This window comes from Danio rerio, chromosome 10 (genome assembly GCF_052040795.2).
Source record: "Danio rerio strain M-AB ecotype USA chromosome 10, GRCz13ab, whole genome shotgun sequence".
Lineage (NCBI taxonomy): Eukaryota > Metazoa > Chordata > Actinopteri > Cypriniformes > Danionidae > Danio > Danio rerio.
The window spans coordinates 27,237,501-27,265,000 of NC_141030.1; the positions used below are offsets into that span (position 1 = coordinate 27,237,501).

Sequence of the window (27,500 nt, forward strand, 5' to 3'; positions counted from 1 at the left end):
CTCAACATTGTGTACTTAAGGACATTGTGTTTAACAGAAGCAAAGAGAGAACATATCTTAGAATGTGCCAGTTAGAGCATTCTGTTGATTCACTGCAGTACTACTTAAACTTCCTGCTTCCTGAACTAGTCTTGAGTCTCGACTACTTTTCAAAATTAAAGTTCTCACTTGAGGTCAATGTACATTACCCCAACACTGTTATGAACGATATATGGTCTGTGGAATGTTTATTTTTTTTTGGTAATTTTATGGACTTTAAATGCTGTCTATGGAGGATGGTGGAGCTCATAGATTGTGTTTAACAAATCTTAATTTGGGTTCTAAAAACAAAAAGGTCTCAGGGGTTTGGAATGACACAATATGACATAACTGCTTAGGTAAACCAACCCTTTATTCAAATAATTTTTTTTTTCATTATCAATGCCTACTGGGCTCTGTTGCCAATGATCAGAGCTCAGTTCTGGGTGAATCAAAAAACCATCGATTTTACCTTTTCATATTCCTTGCACTCATCTCACCTTCTGTACCTTTTTCTAGAGCCAGACGAGGTGGATCCTCCGACGATGTTTAATAGACAATCACTGTGCAATCACAACAACCATTTGCAAATTCCAGACCGACGTAAATACCAGCTAAATCAGAAAAGCGACACAAGTCTGAATTCTTATCTCCGTCAGCTCAGTTAATGACTAAATTAGCCCAGCTATGAACCCGCTGTAAAGCTCACGTCGGTCTCCCTCGGGACATCCAACTGGAGATCTTATTTTCTCCTAATGAAGATGTGATTCTGGCACTTGGGCTGAAGGCTGGTGCGTGGAGACCGAGCTGATCCACTTACCGAACACTGGCCAATGTATGTCAGATAATCTGCAGCTCTCTCCGCTAACCGCAAATGAGCCTTTTCCAACATCTGGGTCCCACTGGGAGTCTAACTTATTAGTGTCCACTGAGCGCTGGTTTCTAAGAAGGCGACATGCAATCAGCCTTATGAGGACTCAGTGTGTAAGACCTGAAGAGGAGATTACAAGAGCTTTCGTAATGCACTTGCAGTCACGCACTTGGTGGAATATAGAATAACTCTATTGATTTGATCCCATTGTAGCAGCAAAGGCAGAGCACTACCTATTGTAGGGGACTATCAATGATCACAACCTATTGGATCATGTTTGCATTAATAGAGGATACACTACAAAATCACTGCTTGTGGATGACATTGAAATGAACTAGAAGTGACATAAACTGATTGTTTATGATTGTTTATATACTGGAGTTTTAGCTTAAATATTTGCTTTTGTTTTATTATTTGGTGTAAACTACGCACTGAATATGAAGGGTCTAAAGTAAAAGGAATGCAACATGTGCATAAAGCATTTGAAGTTGGCAAATGGACTGAGGCAAAAATGCTACAGCGATCATGGGATCATGACTAACCATCAACCTCATTTTAGAGCTAGTATTTGAATGATTCTCTAGCGTTATGTCTAAAGTATCGATAAAACAGTTTATTTTGCTTACATTTTATGCTTATAAGGCTGAATGACATGAAATGCCATTGGTCTACAGAGATTTCTCAGTATTTCTCTGTTGCAATCAGGAGATCACAATAATTATCCCCAAAAAAAGCCAAAGCAACACAAACACTACCAAATTACTGCTGTGTTTGCGATAAGGAAAAATGCTCAACACATGCAGGCATTTCTTCTTTCTTTCTTTTTACTGAACTAGTCTGCAGTAACGAAAACAGGAGACTCATTAGAAACAAACGGATGGCCAACCAAAAGGTAACTCAGGATTATACAAAGAGTGACTAACACACTCAATACACTTAAGTTACTATGGTATAAATACAGCACTGCAACATAAAAAGAGAGAGATCAACTTAGAATATCATTCACCAATTTTACAATGATTTGATCAGCTGTAATTTGAAAACCCCCCGATCTTTTCTCCCCTATATAAGGGCTCATTATGCGGTCTTTGTCGCCATCTTATGGATGGACAACATCTTCGTCTTTGCTCTGCTTAATGACAGGCTAGTGGCCGACAATGTGCTGTGTCCCCGAAATTATTATATTTAAAATAGCCACTATTCTTATAAATAAACTGCATAGATGCAATCCAAACAACTACTGTACATTATCGACTTAAAAAGCCTCAAAATTATGTTGTTCAGCAACTGCAATATTTGTAAAACTGTGGTGAGTTTATTGATCTGCTGTCACTCTATGTTAGCAAAGTAATACAGAAGGGTGAGGAGCCTTCAGGAGTTCTAATATTGCAGAGTATCGCACTGCTATCAGCCAATCAGATTTGAGAACCAAACAGAACTGTTGTACAAACACATGCAAACACAGTTCTCTGTAACAAGTCTGATAAACTGTTCAGAAACTCCTTTTCAAACCAACATAGTGCTGCTCAAGAATCAGCAAAGCACCTCAGTAATTTCATCATAAACAACAACGAAAGTAAGTTACAAAGAGATGACAGCAATTTATATATGTCAATCCAAATGCTCACACCACAGGCTGGTTTACTCATTGAGACAGAGATTCATACATCTTTAATCTCTCTTTCATGGAGATGAACCTCAATCAGAGTCTTTGTTGACTAATGGCCGCCTGCGACTGGATCCTCAATGTAAATGTGTCAGCTCAGGGTCGACCACAAGGATTCTCTGTAATTGGCACCATTGAATAGAAGGCAAGCGAGGCTTTATTTCCACAGAGATGGCTCATCTGTTGCTATAGTTTCAACACGACTTTGAGCCTTTTCTTAAGGCGAGACACTGAAGGAAAAAAAAGAAAAACACTTTTCCATGCACCTGTCAATTTGAGATTTTGCACTTTGTAGCTTTTTATAAACTGTTTTTCTTTTCAGTCAAATATAAGGAAAAGATCCAGAAAACTATTTAAACATTTCTTTTAGTAGACCTCATAAATTCAAATTGCAATACACATCTTTAAAGGCTGTTTTTTAAGAATTATATATATAATAGTGAAAATATCAGAACACTATTTTTAAAATAATCGTTTTATTGTTTTATCATAAGAAAATAAACAATAACATAAACAGAACAAAAAGAAAGAAAAAAAAGGAAACAAAGGCCAAAATACAGAAATAGTCGGACACAACATAATACAATATTACCCAGAAAGCATAGGAGAAATAAATAGAATGAAATATAATAAAAATAATAATAATAATTTACAGAAAAATGTGTAGGCTCCACGACTTGACTTCTGCCAAACCAATCCCACCAATAAAGAGTTATAAGTCAGCATTACTGACATAAAACATAATTGAATTCCAGATTTAAACAAAAAGAATGTGTTTTGTTTGTTTTATCCTAGTATTTGTCTTTTAATCTCTTCTGTTAAATTTATGGAAAAAAAATTCCAGAATATTATTTTATATATTTTTTTTCTTATCTTGAGTCATAGCACTTACACACACATACTATACACCAGACTTTACAGTTCTTTTCATATCTGTTTTCTAAAAGTTTTTACAAACGTTTTTATTTTTTATTTTTGGCTGTTCCCAATATTTTCTGAACTACAATGTGGAGCGATAAAAAGAGATTCTCAAAATCCCATCAGTAAAGCCTTTGAATCAAATGTTAAAAAAAAAAGAAACAATATTTTGATTCAAGAACCTGTCTTTATCCAACATGTATGCTTAATTAAACAGGGTCTCAGTTGCATATTTAAACATAACATTTTAGAAAGCATGTAATACCAAAAAATGTTTTGAATTTTTAATGTAATCAGTCAACTGTGGAAATGTGTTGATGTACCTGCAGTGTCTTGCCTGAAGGTAGAGGAGAGGATGTGTGTATTGTCTCTGAGGACATCTTCTGAACACGACGGGGAAGAAAAAAAGCAAATATGTTTGCTCTGTCGGAGTCAGGGACGGTGCGTATAAAAGTCACAGGCTTTCAGGATTCAAAAGACAACAGATGAAGACTTTGATAAGCCGGCGCAGTACTTTTTCACACAGTTTTCGCTGTTTTTCCATGAATGTGGCTGATTCTCTAGACACAGCCATGGGCAAAGCTATCACCTACAGTGCAGAGAGTCTTTACAAAGAGGAATTCAAATCTAAGACTTATCCATTTTTCTGTAAATAACTAAACCAGACATTTTTTTTTTATTTAAGAAATCATATGTTTACAGTTGTTAGTAGATTTTTAATGACAAAGCAAAAATAAAACATTTCTACATTTGGTCAATTAGCAGACGATTTTATCCAAAGCGACAAGTAAGAATTCAAAGTAATTCAAATCATCACAGAATAGCAGTATATAAACGCTGTGAGAAGTCAAAGTTGCTAAATATAAACAAATGAAAAGTACTGTTAATAAAACTTATTATTAACAAATTAATAGACAGTGAATATTAGTTTTAATATGTATTATAAATGCACAGATCAACATATTGTGTGTAAGTTTAAATTCACATAAAATCAACAATTAACAAATAACAAATAAATAACTGCAGAGTTTAGATGTAAAAACCTCAAAATGCTGTTTGATATGTTCTTCTAAAGTTGCCATTGTTTTATAACTTTTGTGTGTATAGGCTCAGAAAGTTTACTTGTATAGCGACAAACAAGATCTTTTCACTGCCTTTAAAGTGGAAAATCTGAGCATAAACATAAGAGTCTGAGAAAAATGTTCATTTTAGGAGAAAATTTCAGATGGCATTTAGAGGGTTTTTTTGCATCTAAACCCTTCTAATATTAAAAACTAACAAACTGATGATTGAAAATAAGATATATTTCTGCAGTAATACTGAATCAAATCATATTTTCCATTTTCCAGCTGAAAGTCTAAGAACATTCAGATATAGTTCCAGCTGTTACATTACAAACCCGGCATTTTAGGCATGGCTATTGGCCACAACTGTGCTTAGGTTCATATCCCAAAACCATTATAACTTATGACCGAAGTACTAAAGTATGATATGTCTTACGGAAAATAACCTCTGTAGTGACGTGCTTCACAAACACTGAAAATCCATTGTTCAAAGTGTAAACCTTCAATAATGATAATTCTCAAGAGGGTAAAGTACAGAAACAAATTCTTCAAATAAAATCAACAATAATATATATATATATATATATATATATATATATATATATATATATATATATATATATATATATATATATATATATATATATATAAATAATTTAGATACAGCGGTTGTTACAAACACTATATTTTAATTAATATATTTAATTTGCTTTGTAAAATATGCATTCAGTTTCAGAAATACATTTTACAGCAATGTTTTATTTGAATTACTTTTATAATTTTTGACTTTATCCTCAAAATGTGCTGAAATTTTGCATATATACAGCATAGACAAGGCAAAGCAAGTTTATTTATATAGCACATTTCATACACACTGGGAGTTCAAAGTGCTTTACATAAACAGGAATAAAAGAGAGACGTAAAAAAAATAAAATGAAAGAATAAAAATGATTAAAACCAGATAAAAAAAGATTTAAATGTGCTAAAAAATGTTTTTTAAAGAATAAAAAAAAAAAGAAATACATGATAGTGCGATCTGTTGGACATACGTAGTGTAGTACTTATTCAGTAAAGACAAAGCTGTGTATTTAATCTTGATTTGAATGTTCTTATAATGTTGGAGAACATCTGATCATTTCTGGAAAATGATTCCAGCAGTGGGGCTCATAGTGGCTGAAGGCTGATTCACCCTGCTTTTATTGAACTCTTGGAATTTCTAATTCATTTGATCCTAGTGATCTGAGGGATCTGTTAGGTTTGTATCTAGTGAGCATACCTGTAATGTATTGAGGTCCTAGGTCATTTAGTGATTTATAGACTAGAATTAAATCTATTCTGAATGTAACTGGGAGCCAGTGTAAAGACCTGAGGACAAATGTGATGTGCTGTAATTTTCTGGTTCTGGTCAGAAACCTGGCAGCAGCGTTCTGGATGAGCTACAAATGTCTGACTGTCTTTTTGGGAAGGCCAGTGAGGAATCCATTACAGTAATCCACCCTGCTGCTGATAAAAGCATGAACAAGTTTATTTAATTCCTTACTCAAGAAACAAAGCATCTAATTCTTGCAATGTTTTTAAGATGATAGTATGCTGATTTACTTACTTACTGCTTTGACATGGCTACTGAAACTCATATCATCAAAATTCTTGACCTTATTTTTAGTTGTTTCATCCCTAGAGCCAAGGTACATATTCACCTTGCATAGATAGACCAAGCGTAGATAGACCAACTTTTTAAATACAAATTATAACCATTACAGTATAGGTTTTGTTTTGGAAGCTTGTTACAATGTAAAAGATTTTCTAATGTAAATCATAAAAGTCACCTTTCTTCATGAGCCACGGTACAAACACTTTTACTCCCTGAAATCAAAATTCTGTAAAAATTATAATTTTTTTAATTGGTTTTTGAACCTCAAAAACTAAATACTCTGAGAAGCAACAAAACATAAAAGTAAATAAATATATAAATCTAAAATCTTAAACAATAAATAAATACATACACTGAAAAAAAATATTTTTTGCAAAATTGTTGCAAACAATTTATATGGGCTGAATTTAAACAAATAAATCAATTTTAGTAATGTTCAACATAATTTGTTGGTTAAATTCAGCTCATATAAATTATTTGCAACAACATAACTTAATTTTTTTTTTTAATATTCAATGAATAATTTTTTTTTCAAAGTGTGACACGAGCCAACATGAAAGTTTGAAAGTTTGTTTCTCGATAAATGCATCTTCACTCAATTTCCTATCCATCTTCACACATCTTTCTTATACCAGCATTCACCTCTGCTAATGCCCTGAGCCGTGCCTCCAAAGGTGGCAACAAACGAACTTAAATGGAAATGGAAATCAATGCTTCATCATGACATAATTAGAGAGGAGCGAAGCGGCAGGAGTTAAATGAGGACGTGATAGGTCAAACGCTCAATTGAGGAATAAAGATCATTGATATTCAGCTTCGTCAAACGCCTCATCATGGCGTCTGGTTGCCTTCCACAAATTGCAGCAGAAACACAAGCGGCTGCTGTTTAATGGCCATAGGAGACACAGTCAAACAAATGATCCACGAATGTCATGCTGAGCGAATGCAACAATTAAATACCGAAATCATAATCAAAAACACTAGCGATGAGCAAGTAGCACATATACGAGCGAGTCTAAAAATGTCATGTCATTTAAGGCCGAGCTCAAACGTTGACCTTGCCTTGATGCAGCCAGATATAATTGCATTTGAGCTTTGTAAAGGAAATTGCAAGCGATCTCTGTTGATGTTTAGACCAGTGGGTAAAGGCTCATTACATGGCTATTATAATTCATAAGGAGAGCAGGCTTAGAGGAGTGTTGAAGAGATTAGTTAATGACACCCGGCACTTCGGACCGCACTGATCCGTAATAAACCAACTGAACACGAATCTGGAGCCATTAATGATGTTGATGTGCCCATTTCCCAAAGTTCCCCAAGGCAATGTCTGGCACGGAAGCGTTACCCCTTTGGCAATAATAAAATAAATAAAGGAATTAGACACTGTTTGAACAAAGCTGAAGAGCTTTTTTCACGATAGAAGTTAAAAGAATGATTTCAATTAGTGTGTAATTTAATGAAATATCAGAATCGCTTTAGTTAATTATGAGAAAATGTTCGATTTTGAGTAAAGTTCCCCATTAAAAAAAAATTGTTTGCTAAGCATCTTCAGCTTCCTTGCCTTTTTGTTTAGCTGAAACATAATTAGTAATTTCCATAAAAAGTATATTTCATAGTAAAATATACACATGCATGGATATCATTGTTGTGATCACAAGTGGGGTTGCACACCCTGTATCACCCTCCTACACTACAAAACCCATAATAGTCTGCATTCACACACCAGTTTCAGGTTCACTATAATTACATATAGCTGAAGATCATCAGTTCTGATTACTTTCGCAATATAAACCCAGTCCCTCTCTCACTTTGTAAAGTCTTGTTTAACTCTTAAGTATGCAATTCTGAACATTTTCCTTATAATCCTTGCCCTGTTTGTGTTTTGTTTTCTGGACTGTTTCACTGTATAAAGTTGTTAGCTGCCTGCCTCGATTCTCTCACCTGTTTTCTTGATTTACACACTGTGGATCACCTTTTTACACTTTTGTCTGCTCCTGTTTAGACCTCTGCCTGCCTGTCTGACCATACTCAATTTAGCTGCACTTGGCACATCACCATAACAATCACACTGGCTATAATTAATTGTTCATTACAAAACATTTTAATCAAAGTCACTTAAAAAATAAATAAATAAAAATATTGGATCAAAGCAAATGCATCTAAATTTGAAATGATACAAGTAATCAAATGGTGTACATTTGTGAACAGAACTGTTGAGTGAGCTGTTTGTGATAATAATAAAACAATGAATGAAATCATATACAATTAGTAATTATGTCATTATTCTACAAAAAGGGAAGTTGGGAAGTTAAATAATTATTTTTAAACAAACAAACAAACAAACAAACAAACAAACAAAAAGTTTAGCCCAAATCAAAATTCTAAATACAAACTTTCATACATACATACAGCCATACATACATACATAAACAGTGCAAAAAGATTGAAAACTACTAAAACAAAACAAACAATAAATATGATCAAACAAAAAAACAAAAAATAAATACATAAAATAAAATAAATTTGAAAGTAATGCAAACCAAAGGGAACACAGAAAAACAAACAAACAAAAAACAAACAAAAAATTGTATCAAATCGTTGATATGCTACATCATGTAAAAATAATATAGCACATAATGTAAAAACAAATTAACATATTTTAAACCTTAACAACAGACCGATACCAACCTATGGCAAAGTAAGTTCTTTTTTATTGAGGTTCCAGCATATATGCTTAATCTACTCACAAAAACACCTCTCAGAAAAAAAAAGTACACAAGTTGTTACTGGAGTGTACACATTTCTACATAAAGAGTCCATATTAATACCTTAAAGGTACACATTAGTATAAAAAGTAAGGTGACACTGTAGTTAAATTATGCACAAATGTGTACCTTTTAAAAGAGTACTATGCAACAAGCAGTGACAGCTTCTTTATCTTTTCTGAGAATGTAGACTTACCAAACGAGTTAAAGTTTCTTGGTTAAACAAGTCATGTATGTTTATAAGTTCAGTTTTAGAATTTACGTTAAAAAACAATACTGTATTTTCACAGTTAATAACATCAAGCTATGAGTAAAGAAAAAAAAAAGTAACATTCCCTGAAGTCCCACTGTGACTCATTCATCATGTGTTGATATAAATTAAAACACTTCCTTGTTAGTTGTTATTAGTCACATACTCCGGGCTGTATTTTATGTCAGACCCTTAATGTTTATTTCATTATATTTGTTTTGCGCATCATCCTAATGGTATTATGCATTTATTTATAACAATATAAAACATTAAGTACAGAACACTAAACGTCACACACATATGCAAAGCATTACAAATGATCTATCGTTTTACATAAAATAAGAAAGAAAGCCCATATTTTACCAAACGAGGGGGAGGTAAAAAAAAAAAAAAAAAAAGCAATTGCATAATTGCCTGCATCACCTGCCTCAGCACTTAAACACAAACAGAATTTGGTGTGTGCTGTTTTCTTGAACTCACCGGTAATGTTTTCAAATGGGCTTAGTTGCTATGGTGAAGTGAAGGTGACGAGCAGAGATAAAAGAAAGAAAAAAGAGAACTAATGCAATTTCACTAGCGTTTCCTTTGAGTGATGGGTGTTGTAATGGGGCGGTAATTGAAGAGGCCAGCTCTGAATCAATAGCAAAGCGGAGCATGCGGCATGAATCAGCCAAATCGTCCTTTATGACACGGCCACCGGTCTTCATAATGAACGAGCAGCGCTCCTTAAATTGGCAGCTGATTTCGCCTGTTACGGATACAGAGTACGCCTGTGGTGTATAAAAGTACGGTGCGCACACAAACAGGGTAAATGAATAGAAAAAAGAAACAGAAACTACAAAATAAACCCCCAGACAAGGCATTCGTTCTGCGACAGAGCAGATGGGATGTACGGTACTAAAAATCTAGCACAGGCTGCTGGTGGTTCATATTAAGCCTTTGTAAACAGTATTTGTCTTTCTGTTTGGAGGATGAGTTGTGAATGATCACAATGCACTGTTCTGATGAAGTTAAATGTATTTAGCTCTTGTTCTGAAAGCGTTGTTGTCCAAAACGGCCGTCTGTTTATGTCATGCATGTCTCCGCAAGTATTCAGGAGCAGGTGGCTGCTGTTAAAACAACATCTCATACTCTCTGATCGGCAGACACCAATCAAAAGACAAATGAAAAGAGAATGGTAGTGCTACAGGTCAGTTATGTCATCTCTACTTGGATTGGTCTGATCGGGGCTTGGTTAGCTGGTTGGCAAAGACACTGTTTTATGCAGGAGACTTTGAGTAGAGAGTGCTCACATTTTTTTAAACAGTGATTTAAGCTATTAGGTGTGATCACATTTTTGTTTATCAGTGAACACATTTACATTTTAGCATTTATTTAATTAGCAAAGGCTTTTATCCAATGGAATTTGCTTATGAAGCATGCAAAAGGTGGTTCATCTTAAAGAAGAGGAATTAACCCAAATGTCAGAAATATAATTATTCAAAGACTAAATGAATACTTGGACACAATTTCAATAGGAATTTGTTTTAAATCATACATTTCAACAGGAAACTGTTCATAATCTAGTCATTTAAATATAAACCTTTTCCAAATTCTACTAATTTCAAGACCACTATGTCAACATAATTCTAAATTGAATGTAGATCTGTCAAAACAGACATTTTACAACACTTTACAATACAGCATACTTAATGTATTTATTATGATGAACAAACATGTAATACATTGATACAATACATTTATTGCAGTGTTTACTAATCCTTGTTAACATTAGTAAATAAAACAGTTGTTTAATGTTAGTTTGTAAATAATGCATTACTAAATGTTGAACTATGCTGTACAAGCACTGCTCAATGTTTCTTTGTTTTAGTAAATAAATTATTGACATTAACTATGTGTCCCCTATTGTAAAGTGTTAACAACAATACAATACAGTGCCAGAATCCAGTCATTTCAATAGAAATATTGGTAACACTGTATTCTGATGGTCCATTTGAGTATTAGGGCCTACTCACACTATGCCATCCGAACCGTGCCCAGGCCCGTTTCCCGGATCGTTTGAGAAGTGTGAGTGCACTGAATCAGGCTCAAGCTTTGTTCACTTGGCCAGCCCTGGCCCGGTTGGAAAAGGTGGGCCTGAGCGCGGTTCACTTGGGCTTTGGAAACTGAAAGCGAGACGTGACTTTTAAGGGACTGTTTCATATGTATTTATTAATCATTCTTACTGTTCAGTGAACGCAAACTCCTCACTGCACGTCAGCTGCGCACCTTCAGCAGACCTCCTCATTCCTGCAGCACGAGGGCTTTATGATTGTTTATGAGGGCCAAAAGTGACGGATCTGTTCGGCGAAATATATGACTGCGTGTCACCACATCCCTAAGGACTGATTTGGCGAAATATTTGACTGCATGTCACTGCATATCAAACGACTGAAACGATATAACTAGAGAAATCTTCACTGTGCTGCTGAGTGAGAGCGCTTCTCACTGAACAGCGCTGCATCGATGACGTAAGCGTGCCGAGGCCCGATTATGGTGTGAGTGTGGGCCGTCGGGGGAGAAAGGAGGGGGGACAAGCGTGCTTTGGCCCGGTTCGAGGCAACTGTACCTAGTGTGAGTACGGCCTTAGTAAACTGTCTGCTTAATAAGTGTTGATACTGCTGCCAAACAGACATTTAACTGACTACAGGAAACTTTGCAAGTACAGTACATGTCAATTTACACTAAACCTAACTAACACAAACCCTAATCCCAACCTAACAGTCTACTTATAATCTAATTAGAATTAGTTGGCATGTAGATGCAATGTGACTTAAATTCAACAAACTATCAAAATAAAGTGACGCTAAAATCTTCAATCCAATGCAATCCAATCATTTTAATTGGAATCTATTCCAAACCCTCTCATTTAAATTAGAAACTTTTCAAAATCCAATAATTTCAAATACAATCTATTCAAAATCCACTAAATTCAATCAAAATATTTTAAAAATTTGGAAATTTCCATCTGAATCTACTTAAAATCCAGTCAATAAAAAGCTTTTCAAAATCCAATCTAGGCATGGGACGATAACTGTTTTCAAGGAATACCGCGGTTTGGAAAAGTTTTTAAAACTGCCAGCATTTTCTGCTATACCATTCCTAAGGTACATTTTTTATGACAACAGTACCTCCAGCAGAAAAGACGCCGTTTTAAGCTGTAAATAAGTGTTTTTAAAACTAATGAAGACAGCAGAAGTGAATAATTCATTTTAATTATTTAGCCTGATATGTTTACTGTGCCAAAATATTTTAAATGCTTCTCAAAATAAAACATATTATGTTTAAAGGGGAAAAAGGTTTTATTTTTTTACCCATTTAAAAATAATATATTTTAGAGCAGCAATCACAAAACTGTAAAACGGTGATATTTGTATCCAAGCTTATCATACTGTCAGAAAAGAATCTTACACCGGCTCATGCCTAATTCAGTCATTACGATATCTGCTTGAAATCATGTTATTCAAACAGGAGTATGTTTAAAATCCAGCTAAATTAGAAACTTGAAAGTTTCTAAAAGTAACTTTCTTTTTGCTGACATGCTACTATAGTTGCAGCTTTAGAGAGTTGTATGCTATGCAAAGTAAAATGCAAACATCCAATAACAACTCAATGTCAAAGCGACTGCTCCATAACTCTCAGAAGTGGCCAGCCAATCAAACTGAGATATGAACGTATGCAAATTAGATGGAGATTTCACATGACTATCTTGAATATGTTCATATACTATTATTTATTCGTCAACCAAGGGCACCACGGAGGCTGATCTCTCAGTCATCCAGATTTCTCAGCCTGCAAGGCTTATAGAGCAGAACTTTAATACTGGAAGTATTTAATTAAGACAGGAAGCAAGAGCTGTGACTGAATCATATATCAGCCTTCGGATCTAAGCCTGGTGGTTTCATTGGGCCAGTGGCTAATGGTGACCCCGGGTTGGACTTCCACTCAAGCGTAAGGGGGGTAGAACTGAGAGCACATCTTTTTTAGCCCCTTCAAATATAATTGGGAAGATAATTCGGCACGCTTGCCAGTCCACTTGGCCTTGCCTGGGTAATTGCTCCACATTAGTCATCTGCTCAGAAACGTAACTAGGCTTATACATTTGCAGGACCTATCCATATAATTGTTTTTTTACTTATTTTTGGTGCTGGTGGTGTGACAATGAAAAAAACAATTACAAATAAATAAGTAAACGAGCAGGAACATCGTAGCGAATCAAACACATATCATACACAGTAGTAAAACAAATTCAAATGAGTCGGTTCTTTGAATGAATCATTCAGAATGACTCAAACTCAGAAGTTATTGCATGAATCAATCCGATGAATTTTTCATTAAATGAACCCACTGAATTTAGAGTGGTTAATGAATCAATACCACTGAAAGTTTCATTCACTGTGCGTTCAGACTCAATATCCCTCAAGTATTTATTCAGTGAAAGTTCTTTTAGTGAATTAATTTGTAATTGGTCACAGTACAGCACACTAAAAACGCTGGGTTGCTTTAGCCCAATATTTGATCAAATGTGGAAAAAAACAACTGTTGATTCAAAAGGGTCATTTAAATTTAATTGAAAGAATTAACCTAATGTCCAGTTCTTCCATATTTGATTCAATGTTGGTTTAAAATAACTCGTAGCCTGCACCTACAACTCAGTAGGGCAGGGTTTCGTTAGGGGTTATTTCAATACCGGTGCTAAATCAATACTTTTAAAATGGTACTGGTGCCAAAACGGTACCTGAAGCAATACTTTTTAGCCACAAAATTATTTCACAAAAAATGTATATATTTTAATCATTATAATTGAACATAATAAGTATATATGTATATTAAGTAAACATCAATGATTTTATATATTTGAATTGCATTAATACATTTTTTTCTGATTATTTGTTTTTTAACATGAATGCAAGATTTTCATTATGCTATTAACATTACATAGCTTAATATGTAATGTTAAAATCATTACATTCATGATTCCCAGTTACATGTTATAGCACATAGATTTATTAACGTCTTGCATCGCCAACCAATAAATGTTGTCTCTGCAGTTTGTAGCTATGTTTCCATCCACCTATTTGTATGCACATTTTGTATATGCGCATAAAAACCCGGTTGAAGGAAATGCCATGATGCGCATAAATTATGGAAATGCACATAAGTCAGTAGGATAAACTTTTTATTCAATAAGAAAAGATGTGCATAAACTACGATGGAAACACTTTTACTGAACAAAGTCCAGCATGCGCTTTAAAAAAGGTCATGTGATTTTGTTATAAGAGATCATGTGATGATAAAAATGTGTGTGAATGGACAAACCAGCATGCTGAGCACACTGTTAAACATCTGAAATGTTGTTTTGGTCATTCTAAAATGCCTAACCATTTAAGTATTAGTGTTGTTATATTATTAATGACCTCCAGAATCAAGAGCGTCTGTGCTCCACGTCTGACACCTTCAAACGCCACCGCGCGTTCACTGGGTGTCAGGATTGCCTTCTGAGGCGCAAATTATTTATTAGATGAAGATAAGATTGATGCAGCTTCTCCTACTGCAGCAAATTCAGTTTGTACTGTTGATATCTGGTGCCAGTTAATTAGGAAGTTACGATTTTGTTTGCTTTGACTCATAAAGTTCATTCACATTTTTGGATAAAAACATAGCTTGTGTCTGTGGTCCTTTAAGATAATCAAAAATCACTGTTTACACTGTAGACTCTTGATCAGAGTCTTGTCTTAATTATATTAAAATCTGAGTTTTGGTGTCCATGTAAACATACTCACAGAAAGTACCAGATGATATCACAAGCTGTCAAAGACAGTCCATTCCTCTGCCTTTAGGTTGATTCCATGAGCCCTCTAAGTTCATGTTTGAAGTGTTCCCCCCCTTTCACGCAACTTTTGTAAAGCATCCGCTGCATATTGGTGTGTCAGAATCCTTGCTTGTAAAATATAGCCATACTTTAGAATACTTAGTTTAAGCAAATTAGATGAATGTGTGGTGTTGATAAAGGGAGTCGCTCACTGCATGCACCGTACCGCACGATTTGCCTTCTATAAGCAACAAGAACAAATGCCTGACATCGCTGACAGTGTTCGTATCCTTTAAAGCTGTTTAGAATTAAATATTTAGAGATGGTGTGACACAACGCGTATGTGTGCCTTTGATGCACCCCTTGATGCTTCTTACGTGCTTGTATCAGCACCAATGGCACTGGAATTGGGCACAGAAATTCATATGCTGATTCAGTACAGTGCTTACCGGTTACAAAGTTACAAAGGGTTTCGGTACCCAACCCTCTACTCAGTAGGTACTGCATTTGTATTTAAACATACTACAAAGACATGTGGTATAGGTGAATTGGGTAAGCTAGAATTGTCCCAAGTGTATGAGTATGAATGAATGTGTATGGATGTTTCCCAGTGATGGGTTGCAGCTGGAAGGGCCATCTGATGCGTAAAATATATGCTGGATAAGTTGGTGGTTCGTTCCGCTGTGGCGACCCCAGATTAATAAAGGGATTAAGCCGAAAAGAAAATGAATGAAAGTTTAAAAATGACTAACTGACCAAATAATACATTATTTTTTTTTTACATAGTACAATTAACTTATTACAGTAACAATGTAATTTATGTCAGAATGACACTAGTTTTTGCCTTGATTTGCTTACCGATGTCTTCTGCATACTCCTTTATCCATGAGTGAAAGTAATTAAGTAAAAAAAAAATAATAATTGACACTTAGTTGAAACATTGAATTTCTGTTTGGTCTTTTGGAGCTCAGCAATGAAACAAACAAAAATGGTTACTTCAAATTAGAAATGACAATGATCTCTGTGATAAAGTCATTCGTCCCAACCCTCTACATCATACTCTCCTCTCAGATGGGGTGGTGGGTCAAATCAAAGATTACAATGGGTCAACTTTGGCCTGCAGGCCCTACTTTGGGCATCTCTGTTCTATACAGTATGAATGTGAATAATTTGAATGGAACTCGAACGTACTACATCTGCCATTTTGTCATAATCACATGACCTACCCGTGTGAGTTGCGTCGCTTCACTCCCATTCATGAATTCTCTCGCAGGGCATCATGAGATAGCATAGCGTGCATTGGATACACACTTCAGAATCTCACCGGAAGTAGTCAGTCATCCGGGTACTTCTTGCATAATGTTTTTCGAATTCTAAGAATTCAGACACACTACTCTGCTCGCATACTGTTTTTAACATACTATATAGTATGGAAGTATGCAATTTCAGATGCAGCTATACTTTTTAATGTGTTTTGTAGCATTATAACAATGAAAAACGAATGGTCCCTTTATAGTAAGTCTCATTATATTAACTACTATGTACTTTCATCAAACTATAAATACAGTGTATTTAATGTGTTTACAATGTTCTGTAAAACACTTCATTTGCTACTGAGGTGGATATGCGTAAGTTTAGGGAAGGTTTAAGTGGTATGGGTATAAATTTAAGGATGGGTTAAGGTTTGAGGGATGCTCAGCATTGTAATTATAAATGTAATTACATAAATTAATTACAGATATAATTGAATACAGGCTTTTAATTAGGCATAAATAATTTACAAATACATACATTGTAGCTAATGATTAATTTCAGTGTAAATACATATTAGTTAAGGCCACTTAATAGAAAATGTGATCAAAATAATTTATTCTATTATTTAACAAGATAATTAAATTTTAGACATTTTAGAGTCAATAAATCAGCCATTTTATTTTTAATCATGTTAGTTTTTGTTATAATTGACACAAATCAGAAAATGTAGTTTTGTCGTGACAAATAGGCTTTAAAAACATACTTGAATAGAAACACTTGTTTTAAATGTCTAAAATGTTTTGACTTTTTTTCAATTTTATGAGATAAATGCAGCCTTGGTGAACAGATAACAGATAGTAGATACAGAATTACAGATATCTTTTTAACCCCAACCCTAGGTCTTACTAACCCTTAAGTCTTAATAAAACCACAATGCATATGGCTAAAAAAAATGCTTCAAAAGATCATTTGCACCACTACCTGAGACTTTATACACAATAAATGCAAGCAAATCTGACATTAAAACTAAAAAAAACCAAATGAATCACAATGACAAATGAATCAGTTTGAATGAATCAAAAAAATAATCTAATCAAGTTCTTGTAAATCTTAATCAAACTGGCAAATCGGTATCAACACAAATGAAAATCCCTAGCACATTTAATTCCCTACCTCTTGAACAACACAATTGAACCACATCATCTGTTGTATTTGACATTGTATCAGAACTTTCTTATAAGCACAGTCCCAACACACACACAATTCCACATTTACAGACATGCATTTAAGTTCTCTCGCTTCACTAATGACTTCCTGAAGAGCAAGAGCCTCTCTAAAAGATTTACAAATGAGATCTCTCTTTATGTCCCAATTGCCTCTCTTTATCTATCCATCAATCGCTCCCCTCCCTCCACACGCCACCATATGACACCACACGACTAATCTTAAGCTAAATATGTGAGAAAACCAACCACATGTGTCATCTCCGAGCTCAAGACCCATGCATTTCTCAAGATTATGCTTTCATCAACAGATCGCACCGATGCCGCAAAATATGCCCCACTACATATTTTACATCACCGTACACCACCTGCTGATAATTCACACTCTGTGAAAGAGAGCGAGGTATTAGATACGCTGCTGCTTTTGCTTTTGTGTGCGGTGTGAAATAGTCCTGTGGGTGTTACATAAGATTGGTTCACAAGCAAGAGGATCCTTATCTCGTGATGTGAATCTGCAGACGAGCCCTTTCTGTCCTCACCGGCAGAGACTGAAACACTAAAACAGCACATCTGAATCACCAGCTCTCCAGCACTCAAACATCAGCCCCAGCAGGTCAATATTGAGAGCTCTTACCTGTCAAGACAAAGAAGAGAGAGAAGAAAAAACACAATAAGATTCACAGTCAGACACAGCAGAGCATTGCATTTACTGAAAATTATAAAGGTATTAATAGAATCATGGGAGTGTTTCGAAACCCACATTCAAGGAAAAAGGCCTAATTAAATGGGCTAATGTCATTAATTAATTAAAGAATAATTACTTTTTAACCTAAATACCATCTCTCATAGCATCAAAGATAAAGGAAATGAACACACAAACAAACACAAACTTATTTACATTAAATAAATACAAACCCCCCCCCCCCCCCCCCTTAATCTAAATAATGCCTATAATTCTAAATAAGACATACAATTTTGACAAATTAGATTTTTTTCCCATGTAGAGCTGGGTGAAATGGCAAAAAATGCAATCTCGATAATTGTCTTCCATATTGAATGATAACAAGATATACTTCAATATAATTTTGGTTAATGCTTACAGTTTTAAAAGACTACTCCAACAATGAATAAAGCCACACAAATTACAGGATCCATTAAATGGCTTAACATACAGTCTTATGCAAAAAATTTGGGCAACCCTTTGTGGCTGCATAATAATGTGCTCTTTGTTTTCTAAGAGATTGCAGTGCATTGCCATTCAGTTTGTAGAGAAAGCCAGATAATGTCTTGTTTTTCACATAGAAATACGTAGTCTAGCAGTATAGAGATGTGTGAAATTAAACTGAAACTAAAAATAGGCTATGCAAAAGTTTGGGCACCTTCTCTTTTTGTGTGGGTTTCAAAACCTGTAGTCACTTAATGCTAATTGATTACAACACCAAATTGATTTGAGTGACTCAGTGAACCTTAACAACCTTAACCAACCATGCATGATTGTAAACAACATGAAAAAAAGGATATTTCAGATATCTGATTGCTAGTTGTGCTTCTCCTTATTTTGTATCTGAAAGTAGCAACAAGGGGAACCTCAAAAGAACTTCCTATTGACCTAAAACCTAAAATAATTCACCAACATGAATTAGGAGAAGGATCAAAAAGTTATCACGAATGTTTAAAGTCTCTAGCTCTACAGTCAGAAATATAGTAAGAAAATGGAAGGCCCCAGGAACAGCTCTTGTGAAGGAAAGATGGGCCAAGAAAAATATCTGAAAGGCAAAGCCAAAGAATAATTAGAAAGGTCACAGACAATCAAAAGACCACCTCCAAACAGCTCCAGAAACATCTTGCTGCTAATAATGTCATTGTACAGATTCTGAAGAACAATGTTCAGGAATCAGTTAAGAGGCTGAAGTTATGACAGGGTTGGATGTTTAAGCAGGAAAGTGACCCAAAGCACAGTTCCAGATCTACCAAAGAATTCATGCTCATAACGATACAATGTTCTAGAATGGCCATCCCAGTCCCCCGACTTGAACATCATCATAAATCTATGGGTTGATTTGAAAAGGGCCGTTTACACTCAGCACCCATCAAACCTGACTAAACTGGAGAAATTGTGCAAGGGAAAATGGGCAAAAATGCCTTCAGCAAGAATTCAGGCACTTATCCTTTACTATATGAAGCATCTACAGGCTGTTATTTTAGCAAAAGGTGGCTGTACCAAAGATTGATGTCATTATTCTGTTGGGGTATTAAATTTTTTGTACCAGTCTGTTTTGTTATGACTTAAATTACATTGCATCTGTTGATTTAATAAATGTTATTTCAGAATTTTAGTTCCTTATGGTATAAAATATATTAATATATAAAATATATTAATTTGCTGTTTTAAAAGGCCCACAGTCTATGACTTGGAATTATGAAAATTATCAGGGGTGGCCAAACTTTTGCATAAGACTGTATTTTCTGCCAATAAATTTACGGTGGCTAAAAATTTGGTACTTCTTTAATTTCAACACGCTTTTAGATTCCAAGTTGTTGCACGTTTCTGCTGTGTGACTGACTCTTACATCAATATAGAGTAAAAAAAAAAAGTCCAGAACTTGCATTGTTATTGACATAAATCTATCTATCTATCTATCTATCTATCTATCTATCTATCTATCTATCTATCTATCTATCTATCTATCTATCTATCTATCTATCTATCTATCTATCTATCTATCTATCTATCTATCTATCTATCTATCTATCTATCTATCTATCGCAATATCAAATTAGTGTGTGTTTACTGAGCAGCAACGGCAGTCAAATCACAAAATGGCACCTCTGAACAAATTCTTTTTGGGAAATCAACAACATATAACACGATTTGTGCAAATAAAATTCCAGTGTTAAAAATCCAATTCTGCTAAATGCTTTAGTCATTCAGCGCACTGGAATATTTCTCCTCCTAGTGTGTATGTGTGTGTAGGAGTAGCACAGCAAACACACACTGTGCTCTCCGGGGCCGCTTTAGCCCTCAGGACAACCCTCATTCGGCACTCCTGCTGCGCTCGCTCAGTGGAAATGGTGAATAATGACCCTGAATTCTGCGCCGTTATCACAAAAACCTCCCCATCTCGGCGTGATTACAGGCCAGCTGTTCCCCTTGCCTCACCAGCAGACATTAAAAAAGTGTTCGGCCCCTTAATAAACAGTGACTGTCACATCGGCTCGCACATCCAAAGAGCATGCTAACCCTACGGCTGCTCAACAATCCTCCCCGCCAGCCTGTCAGGACGCCCCAGGCCTTAAGCGCCACTTTTTTTTTCTCAATACATAACGTCACATTAAAGCTTCGTAGGGCGAATTGTACCCACACTTATCAGGACTTGGCATGCCAGCTAGCGGGAAGCCTCGGGATGTGGAGGACACCTATGGCATGCATTTTTAATACGCTCATAACTGCCACCCAAAGCCACGGAGTCTGCTCTGGTCTTCTGCTGAGCTGAAGATTTACAGTCCAACCTTCCATTTCCATGCTGGAAATAACCACTTTAACATAATCCTTAAAGAAACACAAATAAAGGCAAAGCAGTAGCCTGCATTCAATTTCTTGTGCATTTGCATGGAAATTGAGATATTTCCATTAGCTGCAGTATGAAGGGTTAATATGTTTAATTAATAGACTATCCAACTATCCAAAAATGATCCATCACATTGCAGCAACTCAATGAATTTAGGCTTGTACATTTGTTCTTGATGAACTACTGAGGTTGAAACTACTGTAGGCATCAGAATGGTGAAAAAAGGGGATTTAAAAGAGTGAATGTGGCATGTTGATGTCACCAAAAAAGGTCAGTTTGGGTATTTAAAGTACACATGAAATCAACCATGTTTATTTTGCTAGCTCACATTGCTTGTTTTGTGGTGAATAATACATCAGTGCATGCCATTAAGAAAAAAAACTAAATTGTTAGATTATGTTTATTTGAGGTATTGGGCATGGTTAACATACTCAACCACTTCTCTCCAATTGTCAGTTTTGACAGAGCTATGACAACAAACAGAAATGGTGAAGAGGCGGTGTATGTTAGATTGTAATAACTCTCCCGAACTGTTCTTAATCTTTCTGCATAGGTATATACACAAACATCGCATACAGACCCTGAGCATGCATCAATAGCGCCGCCACATTTGTACAGTGCTCCCAGGACAAATGTCATTCAACTGTACTAGTCAAAATTAAAGTCAATGTGAAGACGCTGGACTTTAGCGCTGTGTACGGGTCTCTCACTGCGCTGACCATAAGGCAAAATAGCACCAACTTGCACTAAATTCTAGGCTTATGCTAGTTTTGTTGAATAAAATCAGAAAACAATGTAAATGAAATATGACAGCAAGATGCTGCCGTGCTAGAAACTTGTGTTATTGTAGGCTAGCAAACCACCGGGAAAACTCCGGATCATAGATACATAAATGTATATGTGAACATATCTCTGGCTCTGGATGGCCAGTCCTCCACTGCACCCTGGTCCCACATTCATTTCAAAAGAGCGCTACCCTGTACTAAAATGGTGCCTCTATTGATGCATTCCTTTCAATAGATAACAACAGCGTATGCGACATCTAATGTAAATATCTATGATCTTTCTTAATGAAATGACTTTACTACATCCAATCAGCTTGCAGTAGAAAAAAACAAGCCACGCCCACTGTTTTCTCATTTAATTTTCCATTTCTCTAGAAACTGCATCCATTACGAAACAATAAAAAAATTAATAAATAAAAATAAAATAAAATAAAATAAAATAAAATAAAATAAAATAAAATAAAAATAAAAATAAATAAATAAACAAATAAATAAAAATAAATGCTTGCAGATTCCGGTTCATGCAGACTTTAAGAGCCAAGTAAGATTTTCACACACAAGCAGGATAAAAGCAAATTATGTATTTTTCGCCACTAGAGGGTGTACATTCACAACAAACAAAGACATAGTTTGATATCACAGTGATGGACTGTGACTGAGTACTTAAAATCATGGTAGTATGAAACAGAGTGAGGCTGAACACCCACAAAGTGAAAAAGAACACTGAAGCAATTGCCAATGAAAGACGAGTGCAACATGGCACGAAAAAGTGGAGCTTTTATTATGCCACAGTCACAATTATATATAACAGAAAACACGAAACCGAAAGCACAAAACAATAGTATGAGTGAGCTGCATTTCTGTTGGCAAAAATAAATGGTATTCAGAGTTCAGAAGAAAATGGCCAGACTGAAGGCAGAACTAACTTAACCATTTGTTACAACCGAGGTCTGCAAAAAGACATCACTAAACACACCAACACATCTCACCATGAAGTAGATGAGCTACAGGATAAGAATACAGAATTTATTTTATCCAAAAAGAAACAAAATGTAGGCTACCATTAGAAGGAAAGAAGGAAACAAGTTGCTTAGTCTGATGAGTCTCAATTTCTGCTGTGACAATCAGATGATGAGATTAGAATTTGGCATAAACGACTTGAAAGCATGAATACATCCTGTCTTGCATCAATGGTTGAGAGTGCTTATGATAGGGATGGGTGGGTACAAAGCTCACATAATCTCAAACTGGTTTCTTGGACATGACAATGAGTTCCCATAACTCAAATGGCCTCTACAGTCATAGATCTCAGAGCACATTAGGGATGTGCGGGAATGGGAGATCTGCAGCCAACAAAATAACAGCACACCCATCATCCCATCATGCCAATATGAACCAAAATCTCAAAGAAATGTGTTAATCACCTTGTTTAATTCAAAGGCACTTCTGAAGGCAAAACTGCTCCAAAGTGTATATCCCAAACCCAATTACACTTGTATTAACTATTAGGGTTTAGATACCATAGCCATAATATTAGAATATGGCTGACATATTACTGTGAATTGCTTTAAATGATGAACAAATGTGGAAACTATGAGATCGCACTGACCAAGCAGAAGTCAATCAGGATTTGAAAGATAAGAAAATGCCTATTAAATTAAGTACACTGTATAACAAATAATAATAATAAAAAACAGCAGAGAAAAGCTGCTTTTGAAACATTTTAAAAATAAGAAATGATGCAAAATTATAAATCCTTTTTAGGTTTGAGTGTCTCATGGTAGCAAAAGCAGTCATAAGGGTCATAAAGAGGTTGGATAATAGTCCAGTAAAACTAAATAATAGTGTTTTGGGAGCAACTGATATTGTAAATGGGCTTCAGGGAAAAGAATAAAACACTTGGAAAGTGTAGCATATGGCTCTTTAAAAGTACAGACGGCATTTTGGCTATTTGCCATATTAAACAAGAAAGCGGCGCAGCGTATTTTCTAACAGGGAGAGGAAAATTTGGAGTTTGTGCACGATGTGCTTCTCCTGGCTTTGCGGATAGCTTGGGGTCTATCGATCGAGGGGTGTTTTTGGATGTTTGGGAGCAGGCTGTGAGGAGCGTATGAAAGGTTATGTGTTGGAAAAGGTCTCGGCACTAGAGTGGAGCTGCAGGTTTGTTTAGCGGTGCTGTTGTGAATGTTAAAACAGGAGGGAAGGAAGGCTGCAGCGTTCCTGCAGCCACTATCAGTGCTGTCAGACCCGAGGCGCTGCTGGAATGCTCAAAGTGTCTGTGCTACACAAGCCGCTGCACAGCCAATACGAGCACACGGCGGCGTGCACTTACTCTTCACCACAGCTCAAATTCAACGACTTCAAATACTAAGTTCAAATAGTTTTGATGTGCAAATCTGTCCCAGTTCCACAGAAGCAGTGGAGTAAAATCTTGTGAAATCATTGCCATTTTTCTTAGCTTTTTTTTTTAGAGAATTTTTTTTTTTTTTAAGTGTGAATGTCTGCCAGTGCAGAACATTCTGCCACAATGAGTGTTGTGTTGGTTGCAAAAGCATTAGTATGTGGTTTCTTTGGTGCTCTGAGTGCTTACACTGCACTACTGCTAAAACCTGCACTGCAACAAACAACAAATAATAAACTACTATACAAAAAAATTCTGCACAACACTGCATAATTTGTACACTATACACTAGTTATTATAGACTCTATTGTTCAGAGCTCAGTTTGCTGTACAAGTCTATTAATTTTAAAAAGTAAAGACACTTTGAGTAATATAATTTCTGTCATGACCACTCTCAGGATTTAGTGTGGTATAATGAGTATGTATATGACAATGTTCATGTATAGTATTCAGTCTTGGCTGAATAGACCTGCTATGCTGCTGCTGCTTTAATTATTATGGCAGAGCAAATACCCAGACCAGTATACAGTGGTCCCCCGTTAATCGCGGGAATTACATTTTAATAAATAGCCCACAATAGGTGAAATCTGCAAGGTAGTTTGATTTATCTTTTTATAAGTATTATAGATGTTTTAAGGCTGTAAAACCCCTCACTACACTATTTTCTCAGAAAGGTATTAACATTTTCACACTTTTCTCTCGTTTAAGCACTCACGTAACTTCTGTCTTCCTTTAGCATGTTCAGAAGTTTAACTTTTTGTGCCTTGGTTAGCATCTTCCTCTGCCTTTTGGGTGCTACCACAGGTGTCTTTGATGATGCAGAATATTTCTTTGTCATTATCGGTTTTGTTCGGGAGAAAACTGGTAAACTTACAGTACAGCAGTAACACACTGCTAGAGATCAAAGTCACACTGCTAGAGATCAAAGATTTATGTACATTTGGCAAGCCGAATACATTCTGTACTTTTTCTTTAGGAGACACGGCACGAAGAAGATTGATTCACAATAGTCTACAGCCAATCAGGACGCAAGACACAATGTGTGAATCAGGATGCAAAACACTTTTGTTTTAAAAAAAAAAAAAAAAAACTGTCAAATTACACAAAAAAATATGTGAAACTTCAAGACCATAAAAGGTGAACTGTGTTACAGCGAGGGACCACTGTATCCACAGACATGCTGTCTGAGAATATAACATGCTGCTGCTCCAAACATAATGTTCATTTAACCCCCATAGCAATTCCAAACAAAGGTGGAGCTGGGGTGGAGGAAGGTCTTTGAAAATGCACCGCAGCTGAAACAGCATAGATTGACGCAGAGCTTTTAAACTGATGAGGCAAACTCCTTCACTGCCGAGGTGACAGCAACCAAACTCCTGTACCATGTAGTTAATGACGCAGGAGCAGATTAAGTGACCTTTCAGCATGTGTGCGCATAAAGTTTCATGCCAGAAATTTCACTTATAATCTAATAATCATCGAAAATTTGTTGTGATTGAAAAAATCCATTGTTGTTATTTATTATACATTTGCATATTTTATTTTTCTTCTTCATAATGTATTTTCTCCTCTCTTTTCATGTTTTAAACACCCTAAAACTTTTATAGATCTCTGTTAGATTGCAGGATGCTGTTGATGGAAAAGAGACACTAAATAAAATAAAATAAAATAATACAATAAAATAATGAAAATATTAAATAAAATAAAATAAAAAATAAAAAAATTTATAAAATAAAATAAAATAAAATAAATTGTATTCTCTAAAAATACAGAAAGATCAACAGAAAAATGAAGTATAAATTACACTTGCACGATTGTAAAATAAGTAATAAACATTCAGAACAACCTGTCTTAGGTCAATTGTTCATCCAGGGTCAAGTCAAGCACACTTAACATGTGCCAAGTCCTTCAGTAAGCCACGCTCAGTATATATGACAAAGCTTTCCATAAACATTGCACTCATTGTCCAAACACAGGACTTATACACATGAAGTGGCCCTTGAGCCTCGATCTCAGATGATAAACAGCACCTTTTTGGACCCTTGTGAAAGCTATAGGACTGACAATTACTGTGACTGGAGTGCAAAGTGGGCAATTCATCAACGTTTGTAGATGAATGAGGACAAATAGAAGAGTGGGGTTTAAGGCCATCCCTTGTTAAGAGTCACATCAGAGAGCAACAATGCACCCCTCTGAAAGACTCGGGATAGGTTACCGGCCTTTCCCTCTGATTGGCCGAGACAGATAATTAAGTTGTCACCCCAGGCCCTCGGCATGCTGGGAGAATGACACAGTGGGGACTCTTGCTCAGGACTCATAGAGTTGATGTGGCCTTTTCAAAGCCTTTCTCTGTCTGACAGTGTGAAAGCTTCTGAAAGGCTGAATGAAGACGGTGACAGTAATAAGTGCTGGATATGTGCTGCTGATAACTTGGCTACTTGGCCGGCTTCGAGATGTGCCATTAAATTCAATCGAACTGTGCCGGGAGTGTAAAAGTGTGTGCAAAGTGTGTGTTTTTTGGGGGGTTAAAGTTACCCAAAAATGAAAAATCTGTCTTTAAAAGGATAGCTCATACAAAAATTTAAATTTACTCGCTATTTACTTATCCTCAAATGATTTCAAAACTTTATGAATTATTATTTTTTTTATCACAAATTATGAAATATTGAAGCTGACAACATGTAACTATTTGTTACCATAGCATGAAAAACAAATGCTTTGGAAGTCCCTGGTTTGTAGTTTTAATTAATTGATTAACTATTATTATTATTATTATTAGCATTTTTCAAAATATCTTCTTTTGTGTTGAACAGATATTTGTGTTGAACATACAAATCATTTACAATTTTAATTTTTGGGTAAACTATCCCTTTAAACACTGAAAACTCTACTGACAGTTTCAATCTACTAGAATGTCTGTGTTAAGCTGCTTTGACACAATCTACATCAGTGTTTCCCGCCCAATTGGGCGGCTTTGAATTTGATTGTGTGGGTAAATAATGGCATTGGCGGGTTGACAAAATATAGGTGGTTTTAAAACGTAAATTTTATTTGCAACATTTTTTTAACAAAACATAACTATGTGCATCTACTCCATTCAGTTAGTAGTGACTAGTGCATAGCGGAAACCACATGGGCCTCTACCCGCAAGAGGAGATGAAGGAAAGTTGTATTAAAATCTGTGGTTAGTATGACAACACATGGCACTGAGGTC

The 27,500-nt window shown here is 35.5% G+C and overlaps 1 protein-coding gene across 17 annotated transcripts in view; it reads right to left on the reverse strand.

Moving 5' to 3' along the window:
• cadm2a (cell adhesion molecule 2a) overlaps positions 1-27,500 on the reverse strand; it is a 755,249-nt gene that overhangs the window by 455,456 nt on the left and 272,293 nt on the right. For 2 of the 17 annotated variants that reach the window (XM_087269781.1, XM_087269782.1), the window contains one exon: positions 18,071-18,165. In XM_087269781.1, the coding sequence (XP_087125907.1) occupies positions 18,071-18,101 (31 nt within the window). In that variant the 5' untranslated portion in view covers positions 18,102-18,165. 17 annotated transcript variants of the gene reach the window in all.